Source organism: Geotrypetes seraphini, chromosome 4 (assembly GCF_902459505.1).
Source record: "Geotrypetes seraphini chromosome 4, aGeoSer1.1, whole genome shotgun sequence".
NCBI lineage: Eukaryota > Metazoa > Chordata > Amphibia > Gymnophiona > Dermophiidae > Geotrypetes > Geotrypetes seraphini.
The window spans coordinates 90,858,760-90,883,723 of NC_047087.1; the positions used below are offsets into that span (position 1 = coordinate 90,858,760).

Below are 24,964 nucleotides of genomic sequence, written 5' to 3' on the forward strand. Positions count from 1 at the left end.
AAAGGTGGTGGAGACAAAGACTGTCTGAATTCAAGAAAGTGTGGGACAGGTACGTGGCATCTCTTAGGGAGAGGAGAAGATAGTGGATGTTGCGAGCGGGCAGACTGAATGGATTGTTTGGCCTTTATCTGCCATCATGTTTCTATTCCATACCACTAGTGATTTTATATATCTATGAGTATCATCTCTCTCTTCAACGGCCTCTTTCCAAGATGACTTACCTCTTTAGCTTTCCTCACAAAAAAAGTTATTCCTTCCCCTTTATCATTTTGGTCACTCTTCTCTGTACCTTTTCTCATTCCACTATAGCTATTTATTTTTATTTAGTCAGAACTTACTATACTGCCTTTAACTTGTCAAGCAGGGCAAGGCAGTATACAATTCTAGTATGGAAACAAGGAACTACAATTATTTGGATAGAAAAAAGAGTTGACTATAGCGAGGCCAATTTTACATCAATCTTACACAATAACACAATAGGAGATAGGGAAAAAGAGTGGGCCATTTGTTCACACAAAAAACGCCTGGTTAAATAGTCAAGTTTTAATCTTGATTTTAAAGTTCTTAAGCCGAGATTCTTCACCAATATTAAGGGGCAGAGAATTCCATGGAGCTGGAGCTGTAAAGAAAAAGGCAGACTGTCTTGTGGATTTCAAGTGAGCATACTGGGGGAGAGGGAGGACTACCGTATTTTCACGCATATAACGCGCGCGTTATACGTGTTTTTACAAACCGTGCATAACCTTGCGCGGTATACGTGTGAGCGCGCTATATAAAATTTTTTTTTACATAATCCCCTCCCCCCAACGCACCCCCACCCGAAGGACCGCTCGCACGCACTCCCACCCGCACCCCCACCCTGAAGGACCGCTCGCACCCCCACAGCCTCCCGACCACCCCCTCATCATGTAGAAGCTCCTACCGATGTCCTGCTGCTTCCTCTTGGTGGTCCCGGCCCTTCTGTAAGCCCTGTGCCTGCTGCTTCCTCTTCCGGCGGTTCGCCCTTTCTCTAACGTCAAGCCCTCTTGCCCCGCCGACTCCCCGACACGATCAGGGCAAGAGGGAGCTCAAGCTCTCTTGCCCCAGTCAACCGCGGCACCCCCGACACGATCGGGGCAAGAGGGAGCTCAAGCCCTCTTGCCCCTGCCAACGGCGGCACCCCCGACACGATCGGGGCAAGAGGGAGCTCAAGCCCTCTTGCCCCCCCGACACGATCGGGGCAAAAGGGAGCCCAAGCCCTCTTGCCCCGCCGACTCCCCAACTCCCCGACAATATCGGGCCAGGAGGGAGCCCAAACCCTCCTGGCCACGGCGACCCCCTACCCCCACCCCGCACTACATTACGGGCAGGAGGGATCCCAGGCCCTCCTGCCCTCGACGCAAACCCCCCTCCCCCCAACGACCACCCCCCCAAGCACCTCCGACCGCACCCCCCAGCCGACCCGCGACCCCCCTGGCCGACCCCCACGACACCCCCACCCCCCTTCCCCGTACCTTTGTGTAGTTAGCCGGACAGACGTGAGCCAAACCCGCCTGTCCGGCAGGCAGCCAACGACGGAATGAGGCCGGATTGGCCCATCCGTCCCAAAGCTCCGCCTACTGGTGGAGCCTAAGGCGCCTGGGCCAATCAGAATAGGCCCGGGAGCCTTAGGTCCCTCCTGGGAGCGGGGCCTTGGGCACATGGTAGGGTTGGGCCCATGTGCCTCAGGCCCCGCCCCAGGAGGGACCTAAGGCTCCCGGGCCTATTCTGATTGGCCCAGGCGCCTTAGGCCCCACCAATAGACGGAGCTTTGGGACGGATGGGCCAATCCGGCCTCATTCCGTCGTTGGCTGCCTGCCGGACAGGCGGGTTTGGCTCCCATCTGTCTGGCCAACTACACAAAGGTACGGGGAAGGGGTGGAGGTGTCGTGGGGGTCGGCCAGGGGGGTCGCGGGTCGGCTGGGGGGGCGGTCGGAGGTTCTTTGGGGGGGCGGTCGTTGGGGGGAGGGGGGTTTGCGGGTTTGCGTCGAGGGCAGGAGGGCCTGGGATCCATCCTGCCGTAATGTAGTGCGGGGTGGGGGTAGGGGTCGCCGTGGCCAGGAGGGTTTGGGCTCCCTCCTGGCCCAATATTGTCGGGGAGTTGGGGACTCGGCGGGGCAAGAGGGCTTGGGCTCCCTTTTGCCCCGATCGTGTCGGGGGGGCAAGAGGGCTTGAGCTCCCTTTTGCCCCGATCGTGTCGGGGGTGCCGCGGTTGGCTGGGGCAAGAGGGCTTGAGCTCCCTCTTGCCCCGATCGTGTCGGGGAGTCGGCGGGGCAAGAGGGATTGACGTTAGAGAAAGGGCGAACCGCTGGAAGAGGAAGCAGCGCAGGCGCAGGGCTCACGGAAGGGCAGGGACCGCCAAGAGAAAGCAGCAGGACACCGGTAGGAGCTTCTACATGATGAGGGGGGTTCGGGAGGCTCTGGGGGTGCGAGCGGTCCTTCAGGGTGGGGGTGCGGGTGGGAGTGCGTGCGAGCGGTCCTTCGGGGTGGGGGTGCGAGCGGTCCTGCGGGGGGGTGAATCGGACGTCGGGGGGGGGGCATCAGGCTTTCAGGGTGGGGACAGGACTTCAAGAGGGAGAGGAGAGTCGGGGCGGGAGAAAGGAGAGTCGGGGTGGCCAGAGGAGAGTCGGGGCGGGCGAAAGGAGAGTTGGGCAGCATGCGCGGTATACGGGTGTGCGCGGTATATCAAAATTTCTGTACATAAATTTGTGTTTTCCGCGCGCTATACCCGTGTGCGCGTTTTACACGGGTGCGCGTTATCTACGTGAAAATACGGTAGTCGTTGGTCATTTCTTTGAACGAAGAATGCAAGAGGGTGTTTATGGAATGGTCAAGGAGTGGAGATAAGGTAGTGCCTTAAAAGTGAGGAAAAGGATTCTGAATTTAATTCTTTATTCAACTGGGAACTGGTGATGTTCACTAAGTAAAGGTGAGATACGAGTGTACCTATTTATTTGACAAAGCAAGTGAATTGTACAGTTTTGAAAGGTTTGGAGTTTGCACTTAAATCCTTGGGTGTTTCCAGAATAAATGATATTGCAGTAATCAAGCTTTGTCAAAAAAGAATAAAAATGAGGATGGAAAATGTGATAGCATCAAATAGACCAGTGTGAAAAAGCAGGATTTGCTCAGTGAAGAGATATGAAAATCAAAGAGTATACCAAGATAGATGGTTGTACTAACTCAGGTAATTTTAGTGCCTAGAAGGGAGGGATGCAGTGATGAGAACTGTACACAATATTCAAGGTGCTATCATACCACGGAAAGAAACAAAGGCATTATAATATTCTGTTTTATTCCCCCTTCTTTTCCTAACATTCTATTTGATTTCTTAGTTGGTAATGCACACTGAGCAGAGAATGTCAACGTTATCAATGAGCACCTTGATCCTTTTCCTGGATGATGACTCAAGCTGGAGACCTTCATCAAGCAGCTATACTTTGGGCTGACTTTTCAGGGTTTTTTGTCTTACTTAATTTCTAAAATAGTATTTTTGTGTTTAAGGATATAGAGTTTATTGTGTGGATCATTGAAAATTTTCAATTCAAAATGAATTAAATAGCAAAATTAACAACGCACAAGGGTATAAAGACTTCTATACGGCATGTATTTACTACCATGTCAGAATAGTCTATATACCCTCTAGTAGCCTCCACATTTTGCAAAAATTATAGAACTGTATCTGTAATCCTTGTTAACATCTGACCTATCATTCTAGTAGCCATTTTACACTTTATGACCGAGAAACAGATGATTATAAAGGAAATGTTCCTACCTATGATTGAGGTACTCTAGGGTTCCAGCAGACTAAACTAGACCATTGGTTTTCTTCCCTTCCATTCAGAAAACGCAAATACAGAAATTGAGAGTGAAAGCTCCTTCCTGTGTTAAGAACTGCAATCTGTTCACAAGTTGAAAAGCACAGCTAATACAATAAAATAGTAACATTCGCTATTTAAGAACTGCCTATAAGAACATTTGATATTCAAGAATTCATTCCTTTCGTAGGATGATCTGTACAGGCTCTTCTCGTAAGCTCCCAAAAACTAAAATAGCAGGTACAAAAAAAAAGGAGTTGTTGGGGTTTACGACACAAAGTATCTTTGGGGAGAAGCCCTCTGTCTTAATAAATGCAAACAGTTCTCCCACCTTTACCCTCCCCTAAATACAAGAGGGCTGAACATTTAAACAATTTTCTCACAAATATGTACATGGAAGACAGGTCATTGCTTTTCAAATATCTTCAACAAAAAGTGTGTGTTGAGGGGAGGTCCGCAGGCAAAAAGTGTCTGAAGTCAAATCAAAACTCAAAAACTAACCACACTATGCACTTTCACCCAAGGGGACAGGGAGATATTTTTCAAATAGTCCATTTAACTGGTTAAATTATTTTGGGATAATCTCTACACCAGGGGTGCCCACACTTTTTTGACTCGTGAGCTACTTTTAAAATGACCAAGTCAAAATGATCTACCAACAATAAAATTTTAAAAAAGCACAACGCAAACTGCACGCATAGAATTGTTAATTATCATTCCTATTCCGGGGTTTTTTCAAAGAGGTCAAAGCAGATGACTCTATGCACTGTCACCTCAGTAACAACCATACAAAAATAAACAAATACCCACCCCCCTCCCTTTTTACTAAACCACAATAGCAGTATTTAGCGCAGAGAGCTGCGCTGAATGCCCAGCGCTGCTCTCGACGCTAATAGGCTCCCTGCACTAAAAACCACTATTGCGGTTTAGTAAAAGGGGACCATATTGTAAAATATAGACAGCAGATATAAATTCAGACACATTTTGATCACTAAATTTAAAAATAAAATCATTTTTCCTACCTTGTCTGGTGATTTCATGAGTCTCTGGTTGCACTTTCTTCTTCTGACTGTGCATCCAATCTTTCTTTCAGCCTGTATGGTTCCTCTCCTCCACACCTCATTCCCTCCCCCAACTTTTTATTCCTCTCTCCCTGACCTTTCTTTCTTTCTCTCTTCATGCCCCCTTTCTTTTTTTCTGTTTCTCTTCTTTCCTTCTGTCTCCCTTCCTGCCCCCTTTCTTTCTTTCTCCCTGCCCTTCCCCAAGCCACTGCCACTGCCGCTGCCATCGGGGAACAGGAGCCAAAACGCCACCAATGGATAACAGGCTCCAAAGCCGACGCCGACACCGCCCCATGCTCTTCCTGCTTCGGGCCGACCAGCATTCCTCTCCCCGACGTCAATTCTGCCGTCGGAGAGGAAGTTCCGCCCAGCCAGGCAGCAATTGGCTGGCCCGAACTTACTCTCCGACGGCAGAATTGACGTCAGGGAGAGGAAGACTGATCGGCCCGATAGATTGCCAAAGCAAAGTGAGTCCTGGGTGATCGACTCACTTTGCTTTGGCGAGCTACCGGTCGATCGCGATCGACCTATTGGGCACCCCTGCTCTACACTATCTAGAAACAAAAGTTTAACATTAAAATGTATGATGTCCAATTACACATATCTACATGATTGTTCTGGTGAGCTGATGTTGGAATAATCAGGACTTGAATTTACTTATCCATATCCCAGGGGATATGGAGGGCTTCAAAGTTTGAAAATTGAAGGGGCCCTAGGCTAAAGATTCACATAAAATGTAGAACACGCTTGCACTAGCCTGGCCATCCCTCATACCCTTTATTAAAATTTTTTTTTTTTAATGGATCCAGATTGAGTCCCTAGCAAAGGGCTTCTTTATTGAATCCAACAACTACCTAAAGTAGCTTGGAATTCACAGTAACAAACAGGTCCCTTATTTATTTATAGTAGAATCCCAGTTAACCAGTACTCAACCAATCAGCACTCTCAACTAACCGGCAAAAAAAAAAAAAAAAAAAATTGTCCTCCCTTCAGCCTTCTAAGCAGCAGCAGCTGGTCCTGACCTGACAACCCCCTCCCCCTCCCTCCAGCCCCTGAAGCTGCAGCAACCAGTCAGCAGTGGCAGCACAGTAAACAGGCTGCTTGCGGCCAGCCCCAGCAGAACCTTTCCTCTGCTGCGTCATTTCCAACACAGCAGAGGAAACGCCCTGCTGAGGCTAGCGCAAGTAGCCTGATTCCAGTGCTGCCTCTGCTGTCTGCCATTGCTGCTTCGGAAAAGCCACAAGTAATAATATCAGCTCTACCCACGCGGAGGGGAGGGGGTGGATATGACATGGATGCTGGATCTGCAGGGTGAAGACCAGGTGAGGGGAGATGGATGGATGCTGGACCCATAAGTTGGGGGAGGGGGGAATTAAAAGTGACCCAGCCCAGAAAGGAGAGTGGGAAGAGAGGTACAGATGCTGGACCTACAAGTAGGGTTGGGGGTTGAGAGTGAGAGTGTCTCAGACCAGAAAGGTGAAGTGGGAAGGGAGACAAAACTATTTTTAGTAGTAACTCTCAAGCAACCAGAAACTACATATATTCGCCATCTACCAATCTCCATGGGTGCTGGATAACAGAGTCTACTGTAGTTATATTTAAGAAGAATGCTCTAGTCACATTTTCCAACATTGCTAGTAGCTCATCTATTAAATTTCTCACATGTTTAATGGCCACTAGAACAGCAGAGCAGAGACACTTTGCATATGTGTTCTGGAAGCCTCAGACACAACTGATAATTGCAAACTATTTCACCATATTTTTACAATAGATATATTAGTAGCTGCTATTAGATTAGAAAGGAATACCCTTACTGCCAATATGGTTAACTAGCACCATGGCAATTTTTTTTAATACTCTATCTGCTCCACTGGGTGTAAGTGAGCAAATTCTGCATTACCTATCCTGAAGATAACACACTAGAAAACTTTACACTGCACTGGGAATTTGCCTGCTACCGCAAAGGTTCGTTAACGTCAACTGTTCATTCACTGTGAACATGCATTAGTAACTACCTTAACAAAATAGTCCTCAATGTGTCTCCTTGACAAATAGAATGAGTACTTACCAATTTTCTTGGCTAAGAAAAGATAGCTACCAAGCAAAGAAATCTTAGAAGAAAATGTAGTGTTGCATTTGTGTGATTACCATTAATGGTTTTCAAAGGCAATGATGCAGAGGAACTGAAAAATCTCAGAGAATCTGGAAAATGTACTAAGCCAAATTGACACATTAAAAAGTGATAAATTACCTGTACCAGATGGTATACATCCCAGGATACTGAAAAAAACTCAAACATGAAATTGCTGACCCGCTGTTAGTGATCTGTAATCTGTCACTAAAATTGTCTATAGTAACTGAAGATTGGAGGGTGGCCAGTGTTAAGCCAATTTTTAAAAAGGGATCCAGACGAGATCTGGGAAACTACAGACTGGTAAGTTTGACTTCAGTGCTGGGCAAAATAGTGGAAGCCATTATAAAAAATAAAACTGTGGAACAAGAAGACAAACATGATTTAATGGGACGGAATCAGCATGGGTTCAGCCAAGGGAGATCTTGCCTAACCAACCTACTTGACTTCTTTGAAGGTGTGAACAAACATGTGGATAAAAGTGAGTCAGTTGATGAAGTATATCTAGATTTTCAGAAACCTTTTGACATAGTTCCTCATGAGAGGCTCCTGAGAAAATTAAAGAATCATGGGATAGGAAAATGGTTATCAGATAGAAAACAGAGGATAGGGTTAAATGGCCATTTTTCTCAATGGAGGAGGGTAAATAGTGGAGTGCCGCAGGTATCTGTACTGGGACTGATACTATTTAACTTATTTATAAATGATCTGGAAATTGGAATGAGGTGAGGTGATTAAATTTGCAGATGACACTAAACTGTTCAAAGTTTTTAAAACACATGCATATTTTGAAAAATTGCAAGCAGACATTAAAATGTATTATGTCCAATTACACATATCTATCTACATGATTGTTCTGGGTGAGTTGATGCTGGAATAATCAGGACTTGAATATACTTATCTATATCTCAGAGGATATGGAGGGCTTAAAAGTTTGAAAATTGGCAGATGAAATTTAATGTGGACAAATTCAAAGCGATGCACATTGGGAAGAATAACCCAAATCATAGTTAACAGATGCTAGGGTCTATCTTGGGGATTAGCGCCCAAGAAAAAGATCTGGGCGACATTGTAGAAAATACGCTAAAACAAATTTCACCCAATGTGCAGTGGCAGCCAAAAAAGTAAAAAGGAGGCTAAGAATATTATAATGCCTCAGTATCACTCCATGGTGTGATCTCACCTTGAATATTGTGTCCAATTCTGGTCGCCTTATCTCAAAAAAGATATAGCGAAACTAGAACATGTTCAAAGAAGAGCAACCAAGATGATAAAGGGGATGGAACGCCTCTTGCATGAGGAAAGACTAAAAGAGGTTAGTGCTCTTCAGCTTGAAAAAGAAATGGCTAAGGGGAGAAATGATTGAAGTCTATAAAATCCTGAGTGGTGTAGAATGGGTACTAGTAGACTGATTTTTTACTGCATCAAGATTTACAAAGACTAGGGGACACTCAAAGTTACAGAGTAATACTTTTAAAACCAATAGGAGGAAATATTTTTTCACTCAGAGAATACTTAAGCTCTGAACGCGTTATCAGAGGTTGTGGTAAGAGCAGTTAAAATAGCTGATTTTAAGAAAGGTTTGGACAATTTCCTGGAGGAAAAGTTCATAGTCTGACAGACATGGGAGAAGCCACTGCCTGCCCTTGCTTGGTAGCATGGCTGTTGCTACTATTTGGATTTTTGCCAGATACTAGTGACCTGGATTGGCCACCGTGAAGACAGGCTACTGGGGTAGATGGACCATTGATCTGACCCAGTAAGGCTATTCTTATGTTTATGCCTTTGGGCAGTTAAATTTAAGGTACAAATCTTGCAAAAGTTCAAAATGAGGTTTAATTAAGGAAATCAAAGCTAATTAAAACTCCTGTTTTAGCACATCACCTTTGCAAGTAGGCTTAACCTGACCTACTGCTCTCTGAAATTTAACTATATGAGAAGTACCATCTAAAAGTTCCTGGTACTTCCTGCTTCATACTGCTCTGGAGGAGTGTGTGGCGCAGTGGTTGGAGCTACAGCCTCGGCACCCTGGGGTTGTGGGTTCAAACCCCGCGCTGCTCCTTGTGACCCTGGGCAAGTCACTCAGTCCTCCATAGCCTCAGCTACATTAGATAGATTGTGAACCCACCAAGACAGGTAGGGAAAAATACTTGAGTATCTGATTGTAATAATAATAATAATAATAACTTTATTCTTATATACCGCCAACAATCTTGCGACTTCTAGGCGGTTTACAATAAAGAGAAGTGGTTTACAATAAAGAGAAACTGTAAATACAATAAAGAGAAACTGTACATACAGCGAATTAACGGGTATAGCATTGTACATCTGGTAATTCCAACATTAATAATATTAACAACAGTTTGTGTGCTGCAAGACCAGGAAGTGCCATGCTGCTAACACAAAATTTAGAAATATTCCATGAATTGAATGGTGTGTTCATGGTTAGTGATTAGGGTTGGGGTTTACAATTTACAGGGTCGGGTATATGGTGGTATTATGAGGGGGCTGATGTTCTGGTTCGCTACCTAGGTATTTCAAGAACAGGTAGGTTTTTAGGTGTTTCCTGAATTCGCCATAGTTGTTTGTGTGTGCAATTAGTTCTTCTAAGTCTTTACCCCATGTGGCTGCCTGGTACAATAGCAGTTGTTGATGGTATCTCTTATATTTACACCCTCTAGCCGGAGGGGAGACAAATTTCAGGTGTGTTTTTCTTTTATGTCTGTTGGTTGGGAATGAGAAGAGGTCTGTAATATATTTAGGGGCTAGACCGTTTAATACCTTGAAGCAGAGACATCCTAGCTTGAACTTCGTGCGTGCCTTCATCGGCAGCCAGTGTAGGAGTCTGTAGGAAGAGGTTATATGGTCGGACTTCTTCAACCCAAGAATCATCCTGACTGCTGCGTTTTGTATCAGTTGTAGTCTTTGCATTTGCTTCTGGGGGATTGTCAGATGGGTGATGTTGCAATAATCTAGGTGGCTTAGTATTAGGGATTGTACTAGGATTCTGAAGGCTGAAGTGTGGAAGTACGCCTTAATGGACCTAAGTTTCCAGAGAGTGAAAAACCCTCTTTTGATTAGAGAGTCTATATGGTCTTTCATGGTTAGTTCTTGGTCTAGTATTACTCCTAGAATCTTCATCGTTGGTTGAATAGGGTAGTTAAGATTGTTAATGTGTAGTGATTTTGTCGTGTTATGTACGTGTGGCGAGGCTATAAAGAATTTAGTTTTCTCTGCATTGAGCTTTAGTTTGAAATCTGTGGTCCATTGTTCCATCATGTTTAGCGCTTCAGTTGCTGTGGGGGTGACTTCGGAGGGCGAGGTAGTAAACGGGATAATGATTGTGAAGTCGTCTGCATAACTAAATACTTTTACGCCTCGCTGTGTCAGCTGCGTACCCAGTGAAGCTATGTAGACGTTGAAGAGGAGTGGGGATAGTGGGGACCCCTGTGGTACGCCTGATGGGTTTCTCCATATTTTGGAGAGGTTACAATTGAAGCGTACTTGATAGGTGCGGGTCGTAAGGAATCCTCGAAACCAGTCCAGCACCTCGCCTCCGATGCCGATTGCGTCTAAGCATTGTAGTAATTTTTTGTGATCCACCAAGTCGAAGGCCGAGCTCATGTCGAATTGCATGACTAAAGCTTTGTGGCCCTTGCTGAATAAGTTGCGTATGTAATCTAGGATCGCTGCAATCACCGTCTCCGTACTAAACAGCGGTCTGAAGCCTGACTGGGTTTCATGTAGCAACGAGAAATGATCCAGGTAGTTCATCAATTGGGTTTGTACCAAACCTTCCATTATTTTTACGAAAAATGGGATGGATGCTACTGGTCTATAGTTAGTTACTGATGTTAGGGGTAGTTTACGGTTTTTTGGAATTGGGGTGATTATGATGTGACCATTTTTTGATAGGAATTTTCCGTTTTTTAAATTATTAGACATGCGAGTCCATAGTGTTATTTTAAAGTCTAAAGGGGCTGCTTTCATTATGTTGGAAGGACAGGGGTCTAGGATGCAGTTTGATTTAGTGTATTTGTTATAGAGTTTTATGAAGTTATTCCATTCTAGGTCCTGAAAGGAGTTCCAAAACATGTCAGCTGGTGTTTCATTTTCGTGTATGTTGGCTATTTGCTGTTCATCTGTGTTGATTGTTGGGCAGTTGTTCCTTAGGTTCACAATTTTTGAGTCGAAGTGTTGTGCTAGATCGTCTACTGTTGGAAGTTTTTTGTCGTGCGGGGATTGACTGTGGCGTGTGGTGTCAAATAAATTTTTTACTAGATTGAACAATTCAGGAGTGTTAGTTCCTTTTGGACTTGTATTGGATATGTGTATTATGGATGAGTAGAATGTTTTCCTTTTTTCTTTTATCAGTTGTTTGTATTCCTTTATGTTTGATCTCCAATTGTTCCTGTCGGATATATCGTCTGATTTGTTCCAGATCCTTTCTAGTCGTCGTATTGATTGTTTCATTTTTAGTAATTCGGAGTCGAACCAGTTGTTATATTTATTTGAGCGGTTTGTTCTGTTTCGTTTAGGAGCTACTTTGTCTAAGATGGATGTGCTTGTTTTTGACCACTGTTCCCAGAATTCACCCTCTTCGTTTGTTTCCTCGAGCGCTTCGTAGTGGGCCCAGTATTCCTCTGGGTTAATGTGGCCCCTTGTGAGATGTTCTTTTCTTGTCTTTGGGTGAGTTTTTTCTTTTGGTTGGTTCCAGATTAAATTGAAGTAATAGGTGAAATGGTCGGACCAGATGTAAAACCGCTTAGATAATCTTGATAGGCGGTATATAAAAACCTAATAAACTTGATTCCTTGAAGAAACTGCTCTTAGCTAACCATCTAAAATACTTATATTTTAACCTTAGCAACTATATTGTTGGACTACTGTAATTCCTTATATAGTGGCCTTCTAGTGAGTACACTGAAAAATCTTTAATTACCGTAGTTCAGTCAATTGCTCTACCACACCCACTGTTAGGACCATGTTCTGACTTTCATCACACAGTATTTTGGAAGCTTTTAGCAGTTTTATATCTTATGGTTTAACAAGTACAGATCCCAGAAGAAGGTTGTCTTGTACCGAAACATGGACCGTGTCAGATCAATACCACAGAATTGGTACTGTGTACGATTTGGATTTTTCAAGTGTACGCATCGTTTGTACTTGTGAAGACAGTTTCACAATAAACTGTTTATCAAGATGGTCGTCTCCACAGTGCTATTTTGTCTTTGGTTGTTCCCTTTTGACTATGAAATATTTTCTTTGGCTTGTTTTAAATCTAAGCTTCATTGCATGCCCCCTAGTCCTAGTATTTTTGGAAAGAGTGAACAAGCGATTCACATCTACCCTTTCCACTCCACTCAGTGTTTTATACACCTCTTATCATATCACCCCTGAGCCATCTCTTCTCCAAATTGAAGATCCCTCGATGCTTTAGCCTTTCATCATAGGGAAGTCATCTCAACCCTTTTATCATTTTTGTTGCCCTTTTCTGTGCCTTTTCTAATTCTGCTATATCTTTTTTGAGATACAATGACCAGAACTGCACACAGTATTCGAGGTACAGCGTACCATAGAGCGATATGAGTATAATAACATTTTCATCTTTGTTTTCCATTCTTTTCCTGATTATTCCTAATATTCTATTTGCTTTCTTAGCATCTGCTGCATATTGAGCCGAGGGTTCCAACGCATTCTCAACACTGACACCTAGATCCTTTTCCTGGGCAGTGACTCCTAACACAGAACCCAGCATCACATAGCTATAGTTCGGGTTCCCCTTTCCCACATACATCACTTTGTACTTGCTCACATTAAACGTCATCTGCCATTTTGATACCCAGTCTCCCAAGGTCAACTTGCAATTTTTCACAATCCTCTTGCAATTTAACAACTTTGTATCATCAGCAAATTTAATTATCTCGCTTGTCATTCCCATTAGAGAATGACACGGTGGCGGTTTACCCGCGGCCACCGCATTTTAGCTGCGGGTCACCCGCCGAAAACGGGGAAGAAAACTAGCAGTCGCTGCGGCGACGGGGACAAGGCCATTCACCGCCCGCGGGGCGGTGAATGGGTCTTGTCCCCGCAGTGAGGCATGAAGGATCGCGCGGTCCCCGCAGCTCACACCCGCCTGCCCAATCGATTCTAGTGTTTAGCCAGCTCTCTCCCTTCTCCTCACCTTAATTTGTAGATTTTCTTTTTCGGCGACCCGCACGCTATCAGAGAACCACGCATCCGCCGCTGCTCAGTTTCGATCTTCTGCTCTGACGCAACCGGAAACAGGAAGTTGCAGCAGAGCAGAAGATTGTACACTGAGCAGCCGCGCGTGTGCGGCTCTTTGGGAAAGCGTGCAGGTCGCTGAAAAAGAAAGCCTGCAAACTAAGGTGAGGAGAAGGGAGAGAGCTGGCTAAACACTAGAATCGATTGGGCAGGCGGGTGGGGGCTGCGAGGACCGTGCGATCACCCGTGTTCCCGGCTCAAACTGTAAGGAGGGAGTGAAAGGGAAAAGGATTCTGGGCCAAGGGGATGAAAACGGAAAGAAAAACCCACAGCAGGAAAGAAAGGGAAGGACAGGCAGGTGAGCCAGATGCTAGAAGCAGGGGGGGGGGGAAGAAAGAGGGAAAAAAGCTAGATGGGGTTGAAAAGAAGAGACACACTGGTATGGAAGAGGAAAATAGGGGAAATCTGGACACAGGAAGGTAACAGAAAGAGGGAAAATTATGTGCATGGGGCATAGGGACAGAGACATAAAGGGGACATGCCATGGGGATGGTATATGGACACAGGGGGGGCAATGGCAGATACATAGGGGAGATATTAGAAATGGGGAAAATAGGAGCACAGAAGCGAGATGGTTTGTGGGGATGGGACTGGGATCGAGCTCGCAGGCTCCAGTGGCTTGCACAAATTACATTGTAACGTGCCATGAAAATAAGAGGGAGGAAGGTAGATAGATAGGCCACGCGAGAGGAGCTGAAGGGTAGTAGAAAGGAACAGATGGTAAAGGAGGGAGGGAAGGGTGGTGGTGGAAAGGAATAGGACAGACATTGAAGGAGGGTGGAGAGGAACAGACCCTGAAGGGAAATGTGGAAGACAGAATGGGAAGAAGACAGATGCCAGACTATGAGGGAGCGGAGGGAAGAAGATGGGTGCTAGACCAATTTGGGGGGGGGGGGTGAAGGGAGAGGCACAGTAACAGCAAATGGAAGACGCAGAGAGAAGACACACAGTGGATGGAAGGAATTCAATGAGAAGATGTGGAAAGCAGAAACCAGACAACAAAGGTAGAAAAAAAAATTATATTTATTTATTTATTTTTTGCTTTAGGATAAAATAGTATATTAGTTGTGTTGATAAAAATTTATAAACAAAGCCCTGCCAGCTGAACATCTCTTTCTCTAGTTCAGCAGCAGGAACTTTGATTTATAAGAAAGGAATAAGCTAAATATTACAGTACTAAGGCTTATATGGATGCAGCGGGGACGGTGACGGGGCGGTGAATGGGATGGCAGTGGCGGTGACGGGGCGGTGAAAGGGATGGCGGTGACGGTGATGGGGCGGTGAAGGAAACGGCGGTGACGGGGCGGTGTAGAGGATGGTGGGCCGGTGACGGGGCGGGGACGGGGACAGATTTTTTCCCCGTGTCATTCTCTAATTCCCATCTCTAGATCACTGATAAATATATTAAAAAGCAACAATCTCAGCACAGACCCCTGGGGAAACCCCAATATTTACCCTTCTCCATTAAGAATATTGACCAAGTGATCAAAATATTGGAAAATCCAGTGGCATTGACGTACGATACCATCCTATTTGGTACGTTAATGAGAGCTAAAAGCCAAATATCTGCTAGGAATAACAAACTTTTCTTTATAATGACAGGGGTTGCCCTACAACTTATATTGAAGAACTGGAAGAACTGGGATAGGTTAAATTACACTTTATGGTGGGAATCTCTTTGTTATACTTTTAAAATGGAATATTTGATGGCTATACAGCAGGGAAGTTTACAGGAAATTTCTGGATGTTTGGGAGCCATTGGCTAAATTTTGTAAGGAATGATAGCTAACTTTATTTTACTGATCTTTAAACATACACATCCAGGGTGGGAGGGAGGGGGGAGGGGTTTGCATTGGAATTGATTCGGGGATTTTTTAAGGTAGTTTCTTGAGAGAATTTATTTTCTTGATTATTAGGTGGGAGGATGGGGGAAAATAATTGCTTATTAATAATCTGTAAGTTTATTGTGCTTTTCTTGTAATATTATATGTACATGAATTATTTGCATGCATAATTGTAGTTTGAAAATTTAATAAAGATTAAAAAAAAAAAAAAGAATATTGACCATTTAAACCCACTCTCTGCTTTCTGTCTTTCAAACAGTTCTTAATCCATAATAGGACATTACCTCCTATCCCATGACATTCTAATTTCCTCAGAAGTCTTTCATGAAGTACTTCATCTTTGCCTGGCACCGACATCGGACTCTCTGATCTATAATTTCCCAAATCACCTCTGAAATCCTTTCTAAAAATTGGCATCATATTGGCCATCCTCCAATCTTCCAGTACTATGCTGGATTTTAAAGAAATATTACAAATTACTATCAAAAGTTATGCAAGTTCATTTTTCAATTCTATCAGCATTCTGGGTTGTATACCATCTAGTCCAGGTGATTTGCTACTGTTCAATTTGTCAAATTGACCCATTACATTATCCAACTTTACAGAGATGTGTTTGAGTTTCTCTGATTCATCAGAATTGAATACCATTTCTGGCACATCTTCCTCAGAGAAGACAGAGGCAAAGAATTAATTCAATCTCTCCACTATGGCCTTGTCTTCCCTGAGAGTCCTTTTTATTCCCTAGTCATTTAGCAGTCCAAAAAATTCCCTTTCCAGCTTCTTGCTTTAAATCAGTGGTCTCAAATTTGCGGCCCGCCAGGTACTTTTTTGAGGCCCTCAGTATGTTTATCATAATCACAAAAGTAAAATAAAACAATTTCTTGATTATATGTTTCTTTAGCTATAAATTACAATATTATTATTAAGACTTAGCCAAAAGGAAAAATTTATAAACTATAAAGAGTTTACCTCATGCAAAATTGTCATTTCTTTAATAAGACATTAACTCTTTTTTTTTCTGAGGCCCTCCAAGTACCTACAAATCCAAAATGTGGCCCTACAAAGGGTTTGAATTTGAGACCACTGCTTTAAATATACCTAAAAAAGTTTTTACTGTATGTTTTTGCTTCCAGCAGAATCTTCTTTTCAAGGTTTCTCTTCACCTTACTTATTAGCACCTTGCATTTAACTTGACATTCCTTATGCTGTTTACAATTGTTTTCAGTTGGCTACTTCTTCCACTTTCTAAAGGATTCTCTTTTAGCTCTCACTCATTAACCACCTCTTTTAGCACCTCATTAATTAACCACCATCTCTCACAAACACACATTGTTTAATAAATAAAAGCATGATTTATTGGGGAGAGGAGCAAAATAGGGGTCTGAAATTTCAACGAGTGGGAGGGGTTAAGGCTGAAAATTTGCCTAGAGCACCCAATATCCTTGTCCCAACCCTGCTAGATATCTATATACAACTGCAGAGAATTAACTCCTCCTTTAATGAATCTGAGTTAACGTTTTCTTATTGCTGGCCGCAGTGGTAAAAAAGTTCCAATACTTATAGGAATTCTATGGGCATCGGAGTTTTTACCGCCGCGGTCAGCGATTAAAAACACGCTAATGCGGCTTCATAAAAAAGAAAAAAAGGGGTAATGCCTGCCTGATGTTCTAAGTGGTTCAGCTACTTCCAGGAAGCTGAAAGCAGGCGAAACGGCGAAACTGAGGTACAGAAAGCAAATGTCTTTCATTATATTATATTATACAGAGACTTATATTCTGCAAATACTAACAGTTCATTGTGGATTACAGGAGCTAAGAATTAGGGTCATATCATCCAGGAATTAAGTTATCCGCGCTAATTGAAAAACAAAAGTTTTTTTAAACAAAAAAGTATAACAATTTCTTAAAATCTGAATTGTTTTTGTCAGAAGCATAACAATGATAAATTGTGTGTTCCATAAACCAAACATCCTAATGATACATTTATGAACTCCAACATAAAAGATGGAACTTCTTCATATAACATTTTAAATACCAGTGTACATATCTTAAATTGACCCCCAACTTCTACCGAGAGCCAGTGGAATTCTTAATATACATCAGTTACAAAATCATATTTACAAAGTAAAAAAAATAAAAAATATCAACTCGCACCACAGTATTTTGCAGCTTTCTGACAGACACGGAACATCATGTGTGAATCAAGCGCTGTCTGAGTTTTGGTTTGGCACCATCTAACGGAAGGGCATATAACTCATAGTTGGGGCTATTCTAAGCAGAAATGGCAATAATTAGCCATACAGTCACCCTGCAATGTTGTAATCAAATAAATTAGAGGGCTTACACCAATTTCTTCTAATATTCCTACCCCCCATCCTTTCCTTTCTCTCCCTCAAATATTTTTTATTTCATAAATCCTGAAAATTTTTGTGAAGTATATTTTACAAGTAAACTATATCAACCATATGGACCGAAAATTCTATCAAAGTTGGTTAAGCATTTCTGCACAAAATTACAGACCAATCAAAACTTGCAACAGGCCACAAAACTTCACAGCTAAAATGCTTTCACACACAAAGTCTACTGTAACTTCAGCATTTGCCCGGCACCAGAAGCCATCTATTACAGAATCTAAGACCAGACTGGATCTTAATGGGCATCAAGACCCTGCATTTTAACAAATTTACCATCATTCCTGTGTGTACAAGTCCATACTTACCAAAGAAGACAAATGGAAACTGCAGACAGAGGAAGATGAAGCTGTAGCTGTCTCCAAGCCTTTGTCATGTGATAGTGACCTACAAAGTATGAAAGAAAGGCATATCAGTACATCATAATTTGCATATGATGTATGGTGCATCTTCAAAAAAACCAAACTTGCTTTTAAATCAGATTTCAACTAAAACGTCCACTAGATGCAAACTTCCGTGTCAACAAAACCGTCCAGTATAATAAATATATAAAGCTGCCACCATTCACAGTCTGCATACGGTTAGAGCATCGGAGACTAGGCAAGTGGAGCCCTGTACTGGAGTAGACATCGTTCTTGCACTGGCCCCCACCAACAGAAGAAAGTTGTGATAAAATCCACGAATTCATAAACCATTCCATCACAAATACTCAGAAAATAAGCAGATCGCCCCTCCTTCCAAAATTTATTTTTTTTTTTAAATGTACACAGTCCGCAAGTTGCAGGAATGACCAGAAGCATGGAGAATGAGTAAAAGCTGCATATAAAAATATCCAGCATGGAAGCAAACCGGAGTGCAGGTAGAAAGCAGTGGCATTGACTGTTGCAACATTTTAACAGTTTCAGGTAATGACCATCCGGCAAACCGGATCCAACAGCTGAAGCCCTTTGGATGCAAATCCTAATAAATCTCTAGGCGAGAGCTCAGAAAGCAAACCCCGTCGGATGGACGGATAGAGAGATTACATAGGACAGGAAGCGCAGGAGAAATAATACAGCCCCCCCTCCCTCCAAAAGTCAGTCGCCGAGGCTCCCTTGTTTTCTCTCTGTTGTTGTTTCCCTGCACCGACGCAGCAAGGCTCTGCCTTGGTCCGCGGCCGGGATCAAGTTTGCATCTTAGTGCAAAATGTCGATCGTAAAGGGCTGACAAGACAGACGAGAGAAAAAAAGAGAGAGTCCATCTTGCTTTGGGGGAAAATGTAGTACAAATCTCACTCTGGCAAAGTCTGCGAAACACCTCCAGTAACGGGCAAAGAGTCTCCCAAGGTTCCCCCTCCTCTTCTGCAAAACGACATGGCATGAACCAAAGGAGGGAGGTGGGGTGGTGGAGGGGGGGGGGGAGAGGCGGTGAGGAAAAGGCTGCGGCCGCGATCCGTGCCCCGGCTGGGCAGAACCCGCTTCCCGTGGGCCCCGGATCCCGGCGCTGCTCAGTTCCGATATCGACGATGGCCCCCCTTCCTACGTTTTAAACAGCAAAAGCTTCTCTCCCTCTGTGATCCGGGAGAACATACACAGCTTCTCAGCGACAGCCTCTAAATCTCACGCATGAAAATAAATAACAACAATAATAAAAAATGTCCCCCCCCCCCCCGGTCAGGCTTCACCGAGCGTGTCACTAGTAGGGCATGCGATGGTTTCAAAACCCCAGGCCAGTGACCACCATCCGATTCTCGCCTCTTTTCTCCCCAACACCCTCCTCTCCCCACCCTCCCTTCTTTCCTTTAAAAAAAAACAACACAAACTTTTAACAAGATGTTTCTCTTTGGCCAAGTCCCCAATTTACCTTAACACCGTTAAAATATTCAGCTAAGTCGCCCTAGAAGCGAGCAGGAGCGCTTCGCTGATTTATTTTTCACTGAAAGGAAAGGGCAAAAAATAGCTTCTCTCTCTCTCTGGCTCTGTCGTACCATGTTGGCTCAGCTTCTTTTTTTTTTTTTTTTTTTTCTTCCTAATGCATTCAATCCACCTTCCTCCCGGAGTCCAGTTGCTTACAGAGTCGTCCACCACCGGGAGCAGGCGACAAATATTTTCATTTCACGGCTTTAACGTCATTGCAAGTTTCTCTATCCATTGCAGAGGTAAAAAAAAAAACACCAAAACACACACACAAAAAAAAAAAAAACGAGAGAGAGACACACGACGAGTGCGAAGAGGAGGAGAGAAAGCAGCCGGAGTCTGATTTTTTTTTTTTTTCTAATTTGCAAGCGACCGGATCGTTGCACCTCACACCGGCTAAGCAATCCGACGGCCGAGGAGGGCGTGGGACCGGCCCGAGCCCCCAGCCCCATCCCCGGGGGCATTCTAGACAAGTTTTCTGTCATCAGCACCACGTAATGTCACAAGTTAGCCCAGAAAGAGGACTTTAAAAGAGCGAGGCCTTCCTCACCCCCCTCCCCCTCCTGCCACCTTCAACTTGCGAACACGAAGAGCAGCCCACGTCCATGTACACAAAATAAAAGCTCAAATAAATACAAACCCTGCCTGCCCTAGTCCTTCTTGCCCCTCACGGTGCACTTTAGCGACCTGGTACACGCCCGCCTGTCTCCGGTGGCCAGGAGTCCGTTGCGCACACAGACACACACACACTCTCTCCATACAAACACACCGAGAGCGTGAAGAAATGAAGTCCAACTCCGGACGCTAAGCTTGCTGCGTGCTCTGTACGAGGCACGAGAGACGAGCAGAGGTACTTTCCTGCGTCGGGAAGTTTCGGTTTTGCAGCGACCGGGGTCCCGAGTCTCTTTCTCTCTTTCTGCAGCTTGCCCTCGGCTGGCACCGTTGGCCTAGCCCCCGTCTGGCATGCACTTCCCTCCTGGCCTGGGAAACGAAGTGGAGGGCAGAGAAGGCACGGAGAGGCCAAGCCCGAGCCGCCCTTCGCCTTCCAACTAAAGTTTGCAAGGACTGGGGTACAGGGGGGAAAGTGGCTGAGACTTGGGGGCTTTCCCCCTCCCCCCCTCCCGTGCCCGCTGCCAGTGAGTGAAAAGTGTTTTTTGGAAAGAGGAGATGCACTCACCTCCAGCTCCCCTCTCTGTCACACCCAGACTGGGGAGGGGGGAGCACTCCGCCTGTCGCTGCCTCCTCCGCGATATGGTGGAAAAGGGGAAAAGAGATAAAACTGCAACCGGAGACAGCGCGAGCGCAAGGCTCTCTCTCTAGCATGCAGCCCGGGGAGCCCCGCCGCCTCTCCTTCTAAGGCCTCATGCCATTGGTCCTTGAGCCTGACAGACAGTAGGGACCGGCCATACTGAAAGGCCGTTACACCCGAGCACGCCGTGGCTGGGCGGGGGCAGGGAGGATGGGGAATGGGGGGGGGGAGATACATCTCTCACACGGCTGTGGGACAGGTAGCGAGGGAGAAGGGGAGAGAAAGGGAGAAGGGTCTCCTGGGGCTCAGGCTCTCTTCCTGTGCACTGGGGATGATGGGAGACTAGCATGCACTTAGCAGGCTCCAGCTGTCTCACTCCTCCTGGTATTAACAGGGGCACCTGATAAACAAGTGCCGGCTTTCCAATGCGCCCTCCCCACTTCCCCCTCTGGCCAGGCTGCAGGTTGGCCCGGTGCAGGCCCTGGTATATATGCATGAAATAACCACCTGCTGGACCGAAGCAAGGACGTCCGGCAATCGGAGTGCCACTCTGAGCCATCTTTCTGATTCAGTCCTGTCACCTTTCAGGACGGCCACTACAGCTCCACTATTGTTCAGAGGAGAGGAGGAACCTCTGCCTGGTTAAAAAAAAAAAAACCAAAACAAACAACCAACCAAACCTACTGAAAAAATGGAGCGCTTGTTTCCGGCCGGCGACTCTGCTCGGTTCAGCATGCTTCGTTGGCTTGTTGGGAGAGCTGTATGGTAGAATATTACGGGCCAGGTTGAGCACCCACGAGTATTGATGAGAGCTTCCAGATAATGGACAGAAGGCCCTGTGGCAAGTTACAGTGAGATTTCTGCTACCGTGAATTACATTTCCACTCAAAGTACCCCTTTAACCTGCCTAACTCACCCTCTGGGGAAAAAAAATCCATTAATTACAAAACTTTCCTGATGTTTACGTGTGTGTACGTGTTATTTGGCGTAATGCAAAGTCTTAGCACCTGAACACATTTCATGATCTATATATTTAAGGCACCAACCACCTATTGGGCAGTTTCATATTATAAATTCCTTGTACCTATTTTTCATCAGGAAAGTATGGGTATGTTTGCCTTTTGAAAATTTGTCCTAGGTGGAAAGTAGTTGCAAACTTAATACTTATTTTGTTCACAGATGGAGTTTTTTTTCCTGTGGGTAAAATTTATATGGGAAAAATACAGATTTGAAATCCAGCCTATGCATATTACAGTATTTTTTATGAATTTGCCCTAAACCTCTCACGAGTACCTCTCCCCAATCCAGTTAAATGTATCCAAGCTGTAACATCTTGCAAGTTTAGTCAGGTTTAGTATTGGCTATTTTCAGATCAGGGTAAATCATTTAAGGGCAATTAATTGACACCTCAATCTAGGTATCCCAATGCCAGGATCTTAGCACTAATTCTATAGTGGCATCTTGGTGCCAAGATTCTGTTATAGAATAGTAGCATGAGCTCATCATTGGTGTACCCTCTTATGCTATGTCAATGTCAGGCGTAAGTTGATATGTCTAGATTTTGAGATATGCACATATATTATAAAATACAAGCCTATCCATGCAACCTTAGCAGGACCATTTGCACTCATGTAGTTTATAGAATATAAGTTACATGTGTAACTGGGAGACATGTCCATAGCCCATTCATGCTCCACCCATGTGTATACCGCTCTTGCAGTTAGTTGCTATGACACTAAGGTGCTAGCTAAAAGAATAGTGCCCTAATACATGTGAAGGGGCATTTTAGATCATCAGAGGTGGAGAAATTGCCATTTTCAAAACAAACAACACCACAAAACATCCAGATTTTTTTTTAATTTTTTTTTTTTTTTTTTAAATCACCTACTTAGACATCTTGGTTACCAGGACATCCAATGACGTTCAACTTTGTTCACCATTTTTGACCATTAATGTCCAGGGCACAATTTGGATGTTTTGGGCCAGACCTGTTTTTAAAATGAATAAAGGCCAAAAAGGTACCCAAACTGACCAGATGAGCACTAAAGGGAAGAGAATATGGCCCCCAAACACTCCCTCAGTAATCACTGACCCCCTTTTCCTCCCTAAATTTATGCATGAAACAGTACATATATGTATCTATGACAGCTGCAGATACTATGGCCAGTCCTAGTAGAGCTGCAAGCAAGGATGGTAGACAGGTGGTACAGTAGGTTTAGGGAGAGTTTTGGAGGGCTCATCATATAATGTACAGGGGTTATGGTGAGATGTATACCTGGCACCCTTAATGTGAAGTTCACAGTAGTGCTCCCTAGGTTGCCCCACTGCTCTGCTGGCATGTCTGTGTGGCCAGTCCATTAAAATACTGGCTCCTCTTGCATGCAAATGGCTTGTTTTGGACATTTTTTAATTTAAATGTGTTTTGTTTTGTTTTTATAATGGCAAAAAAGTTAGACACCTGGCTGGATAAAACATACTCTAGCTGAATCATTTTCGGGGGAGCGGGGGAAAAGATAGATGTCTTCTTGTGAGTTACAAAATGAGCATTTTCTCCACCCAATTTTTGGACATTTTTCTCAAAAAGTCCAAAGTCGGACTTAGACATCCTATCAAATATGTCCCTCCACATATCTTCCTTTATCATGGTACCCCTCAGTCATGACTGAAAGATTTACAATTGGTGCAAAATGTTGCAGCAAGACTGGTCGCAAACATTATTTTACTCCAGATCTTTATACTTTACAGTTTTGTGTAAAATTTAAGAACTTAAGTTTGATTCAGAGAGTTTTTACAGCTTGATTCACCTTACTATGGCCCCCCCCTTTTAAATGCTCTAACACTCATAAGAATTAAATAAGCATTGCAGCATTTATTTTGCTGGCCCATGGTAAAAAGCTCTACTGTGGTTTGTTAAAAGGAGGCCTATATGAATATGGTATTGAAGATTTATCATTCAGCTCAAACCCTGAGGGTCAGAGGTATCGTAACAGTTTTCTATTCCATCTTTCACAAGAATCCGCTTTACAGAACCTAGGTATTCTTCATATTCCTTAGCAGGGCCCTTGGAGAGGAATAAATTACCTCTAATTACCTCCCTCTTTAAGGTTGATTTAGAACATAAGAATTTCCGCTGCTGGGTCAGGCCAGTGGTCCATCGTGCCCAGCAGTCCACTCTTGCGGCGGCCCTCTGATCAAAGATCAGTACCCTAACTGAGACTAGCCCTACCTGAGCATGTTCCTGTTCAGCAGGAACTTGTCTAACTTTGTCTTGATTCCCTGGAGGGTGGTTTCCCTTATGACAGAGCGTTCCAGTTTTCTACCACTCTGGGTGAAGAACTTCCTTACATTCGTATGGAATCTATCCCCTTTCAACTTTAGAGAGTGCCCTCTTGTTCTCCCTACCTTGGAGAGGGTGAACAACCTGTCCTTATCTACTAAGTCTATATCCTTCAGTACCTTGAATGTTTCGATCATGTCCCCTCTCAATCTTCTCTGTTCGAGGGAGAAGAGGCCCAGTTTCTCTAATCTCTCACTGTACGGCAACTCCTCCAGCTCCTTAACCATTTTAGTTGCTCTTCTCTGGACCCTTTCAAGTAGTGCTGTGTCCTTCTTCATGTACAGCGACCAGTGCTGGATGCAGTATTCTAGGTGAGGGTGTACCATGGCCCAGTACAGTGGCATGATAACTTTCTCCGATCTGTTTGCGATCCCCTTCTTTATCATTCCTAGCATTCTGTTCGCCCTTTTCGCCGCCACCGCACATTGCGTGGACGGCTTCATTGACTTGTCGATCATAACTCCCAAGTCTCTTTCCTGGGAGGTCTCTCCAAGTACCGCCCCAGACATCATTCATGCATGAGATTGTTACCTACATGCATCACTTTACACTTATCCACATTGAACCTCATCTGCCATGTTGATGCCCATTCCTCGAGCAATCCCCCTGTGTCTTCACATACAACTTTTAAAAAAGAACTACAAACATATCTTTTCACCCATGCCTTTGGGAATTAATATCTGGTAGGCTTATTTTTATCTTACGGGACAATATTTAGTTCTTTTTGTGTTGCCATTTTATTTATTATTTTGTATTTTATGTTATTTTTACTATCATTTTATTTTATTGTATTTTTTTTTTTATTTCATGCTTGGAATAATTATCCCCTCTTTTACTAAGCCATGGTAGAGGTTTCTACTGTGGCCCAGGGCATTATATGCTCCGACACTCATGGGAATTCTATGAGCATCAGAGC

The 24,964-nt window shown here is 44.2% G+C and overlaps 1 protein-coding gene across 6 annotated transcripts in view; it reads right to left on the minus strand.

Annotated features, from left to right (window-relative positions):
* BBX (BBX high mobility group box domain containing) overlaps window positions 1-21,621 on the minus strand; it is a 198,788-nt gene extending 177,167 nt beyond the window's left edge. Inside the window, exons 1-2 of one of the 6 annotated variants that reach the window (XM_033941025.1) lie at window positions 21,396-21,621; window positions 17,876-17,954 (exon numbers count right to left, since the gene is read on the minus strand). Coding sequence is in view for 2 of the 6 variants with exons in the window: in XM_033941030.1 (XP_033796921.1) it covers window positions 17,876-17,954; window positions 20,640-20,785 (225 nt within the window). In the remaining 4 variants the exon portion in view is untranslated. Of the gene's footprint in view, window positions 1-17,875; window positions 17,955-19,409; window positions 19,671-20,231; window positions 20,564-20,639; window positions 20,935-21,218; window positions 21,326-21,395 lie in introns of those variants that run through there. The other 5 variants (XM_033941029.1, XM_033941030.1, XM_033941024.1 and 2 more) reach the window with 5 other exon arrangements.
* Between the last annotated feature and the right edge of the window lie 3,343 nt (window positions 21,622-24,964).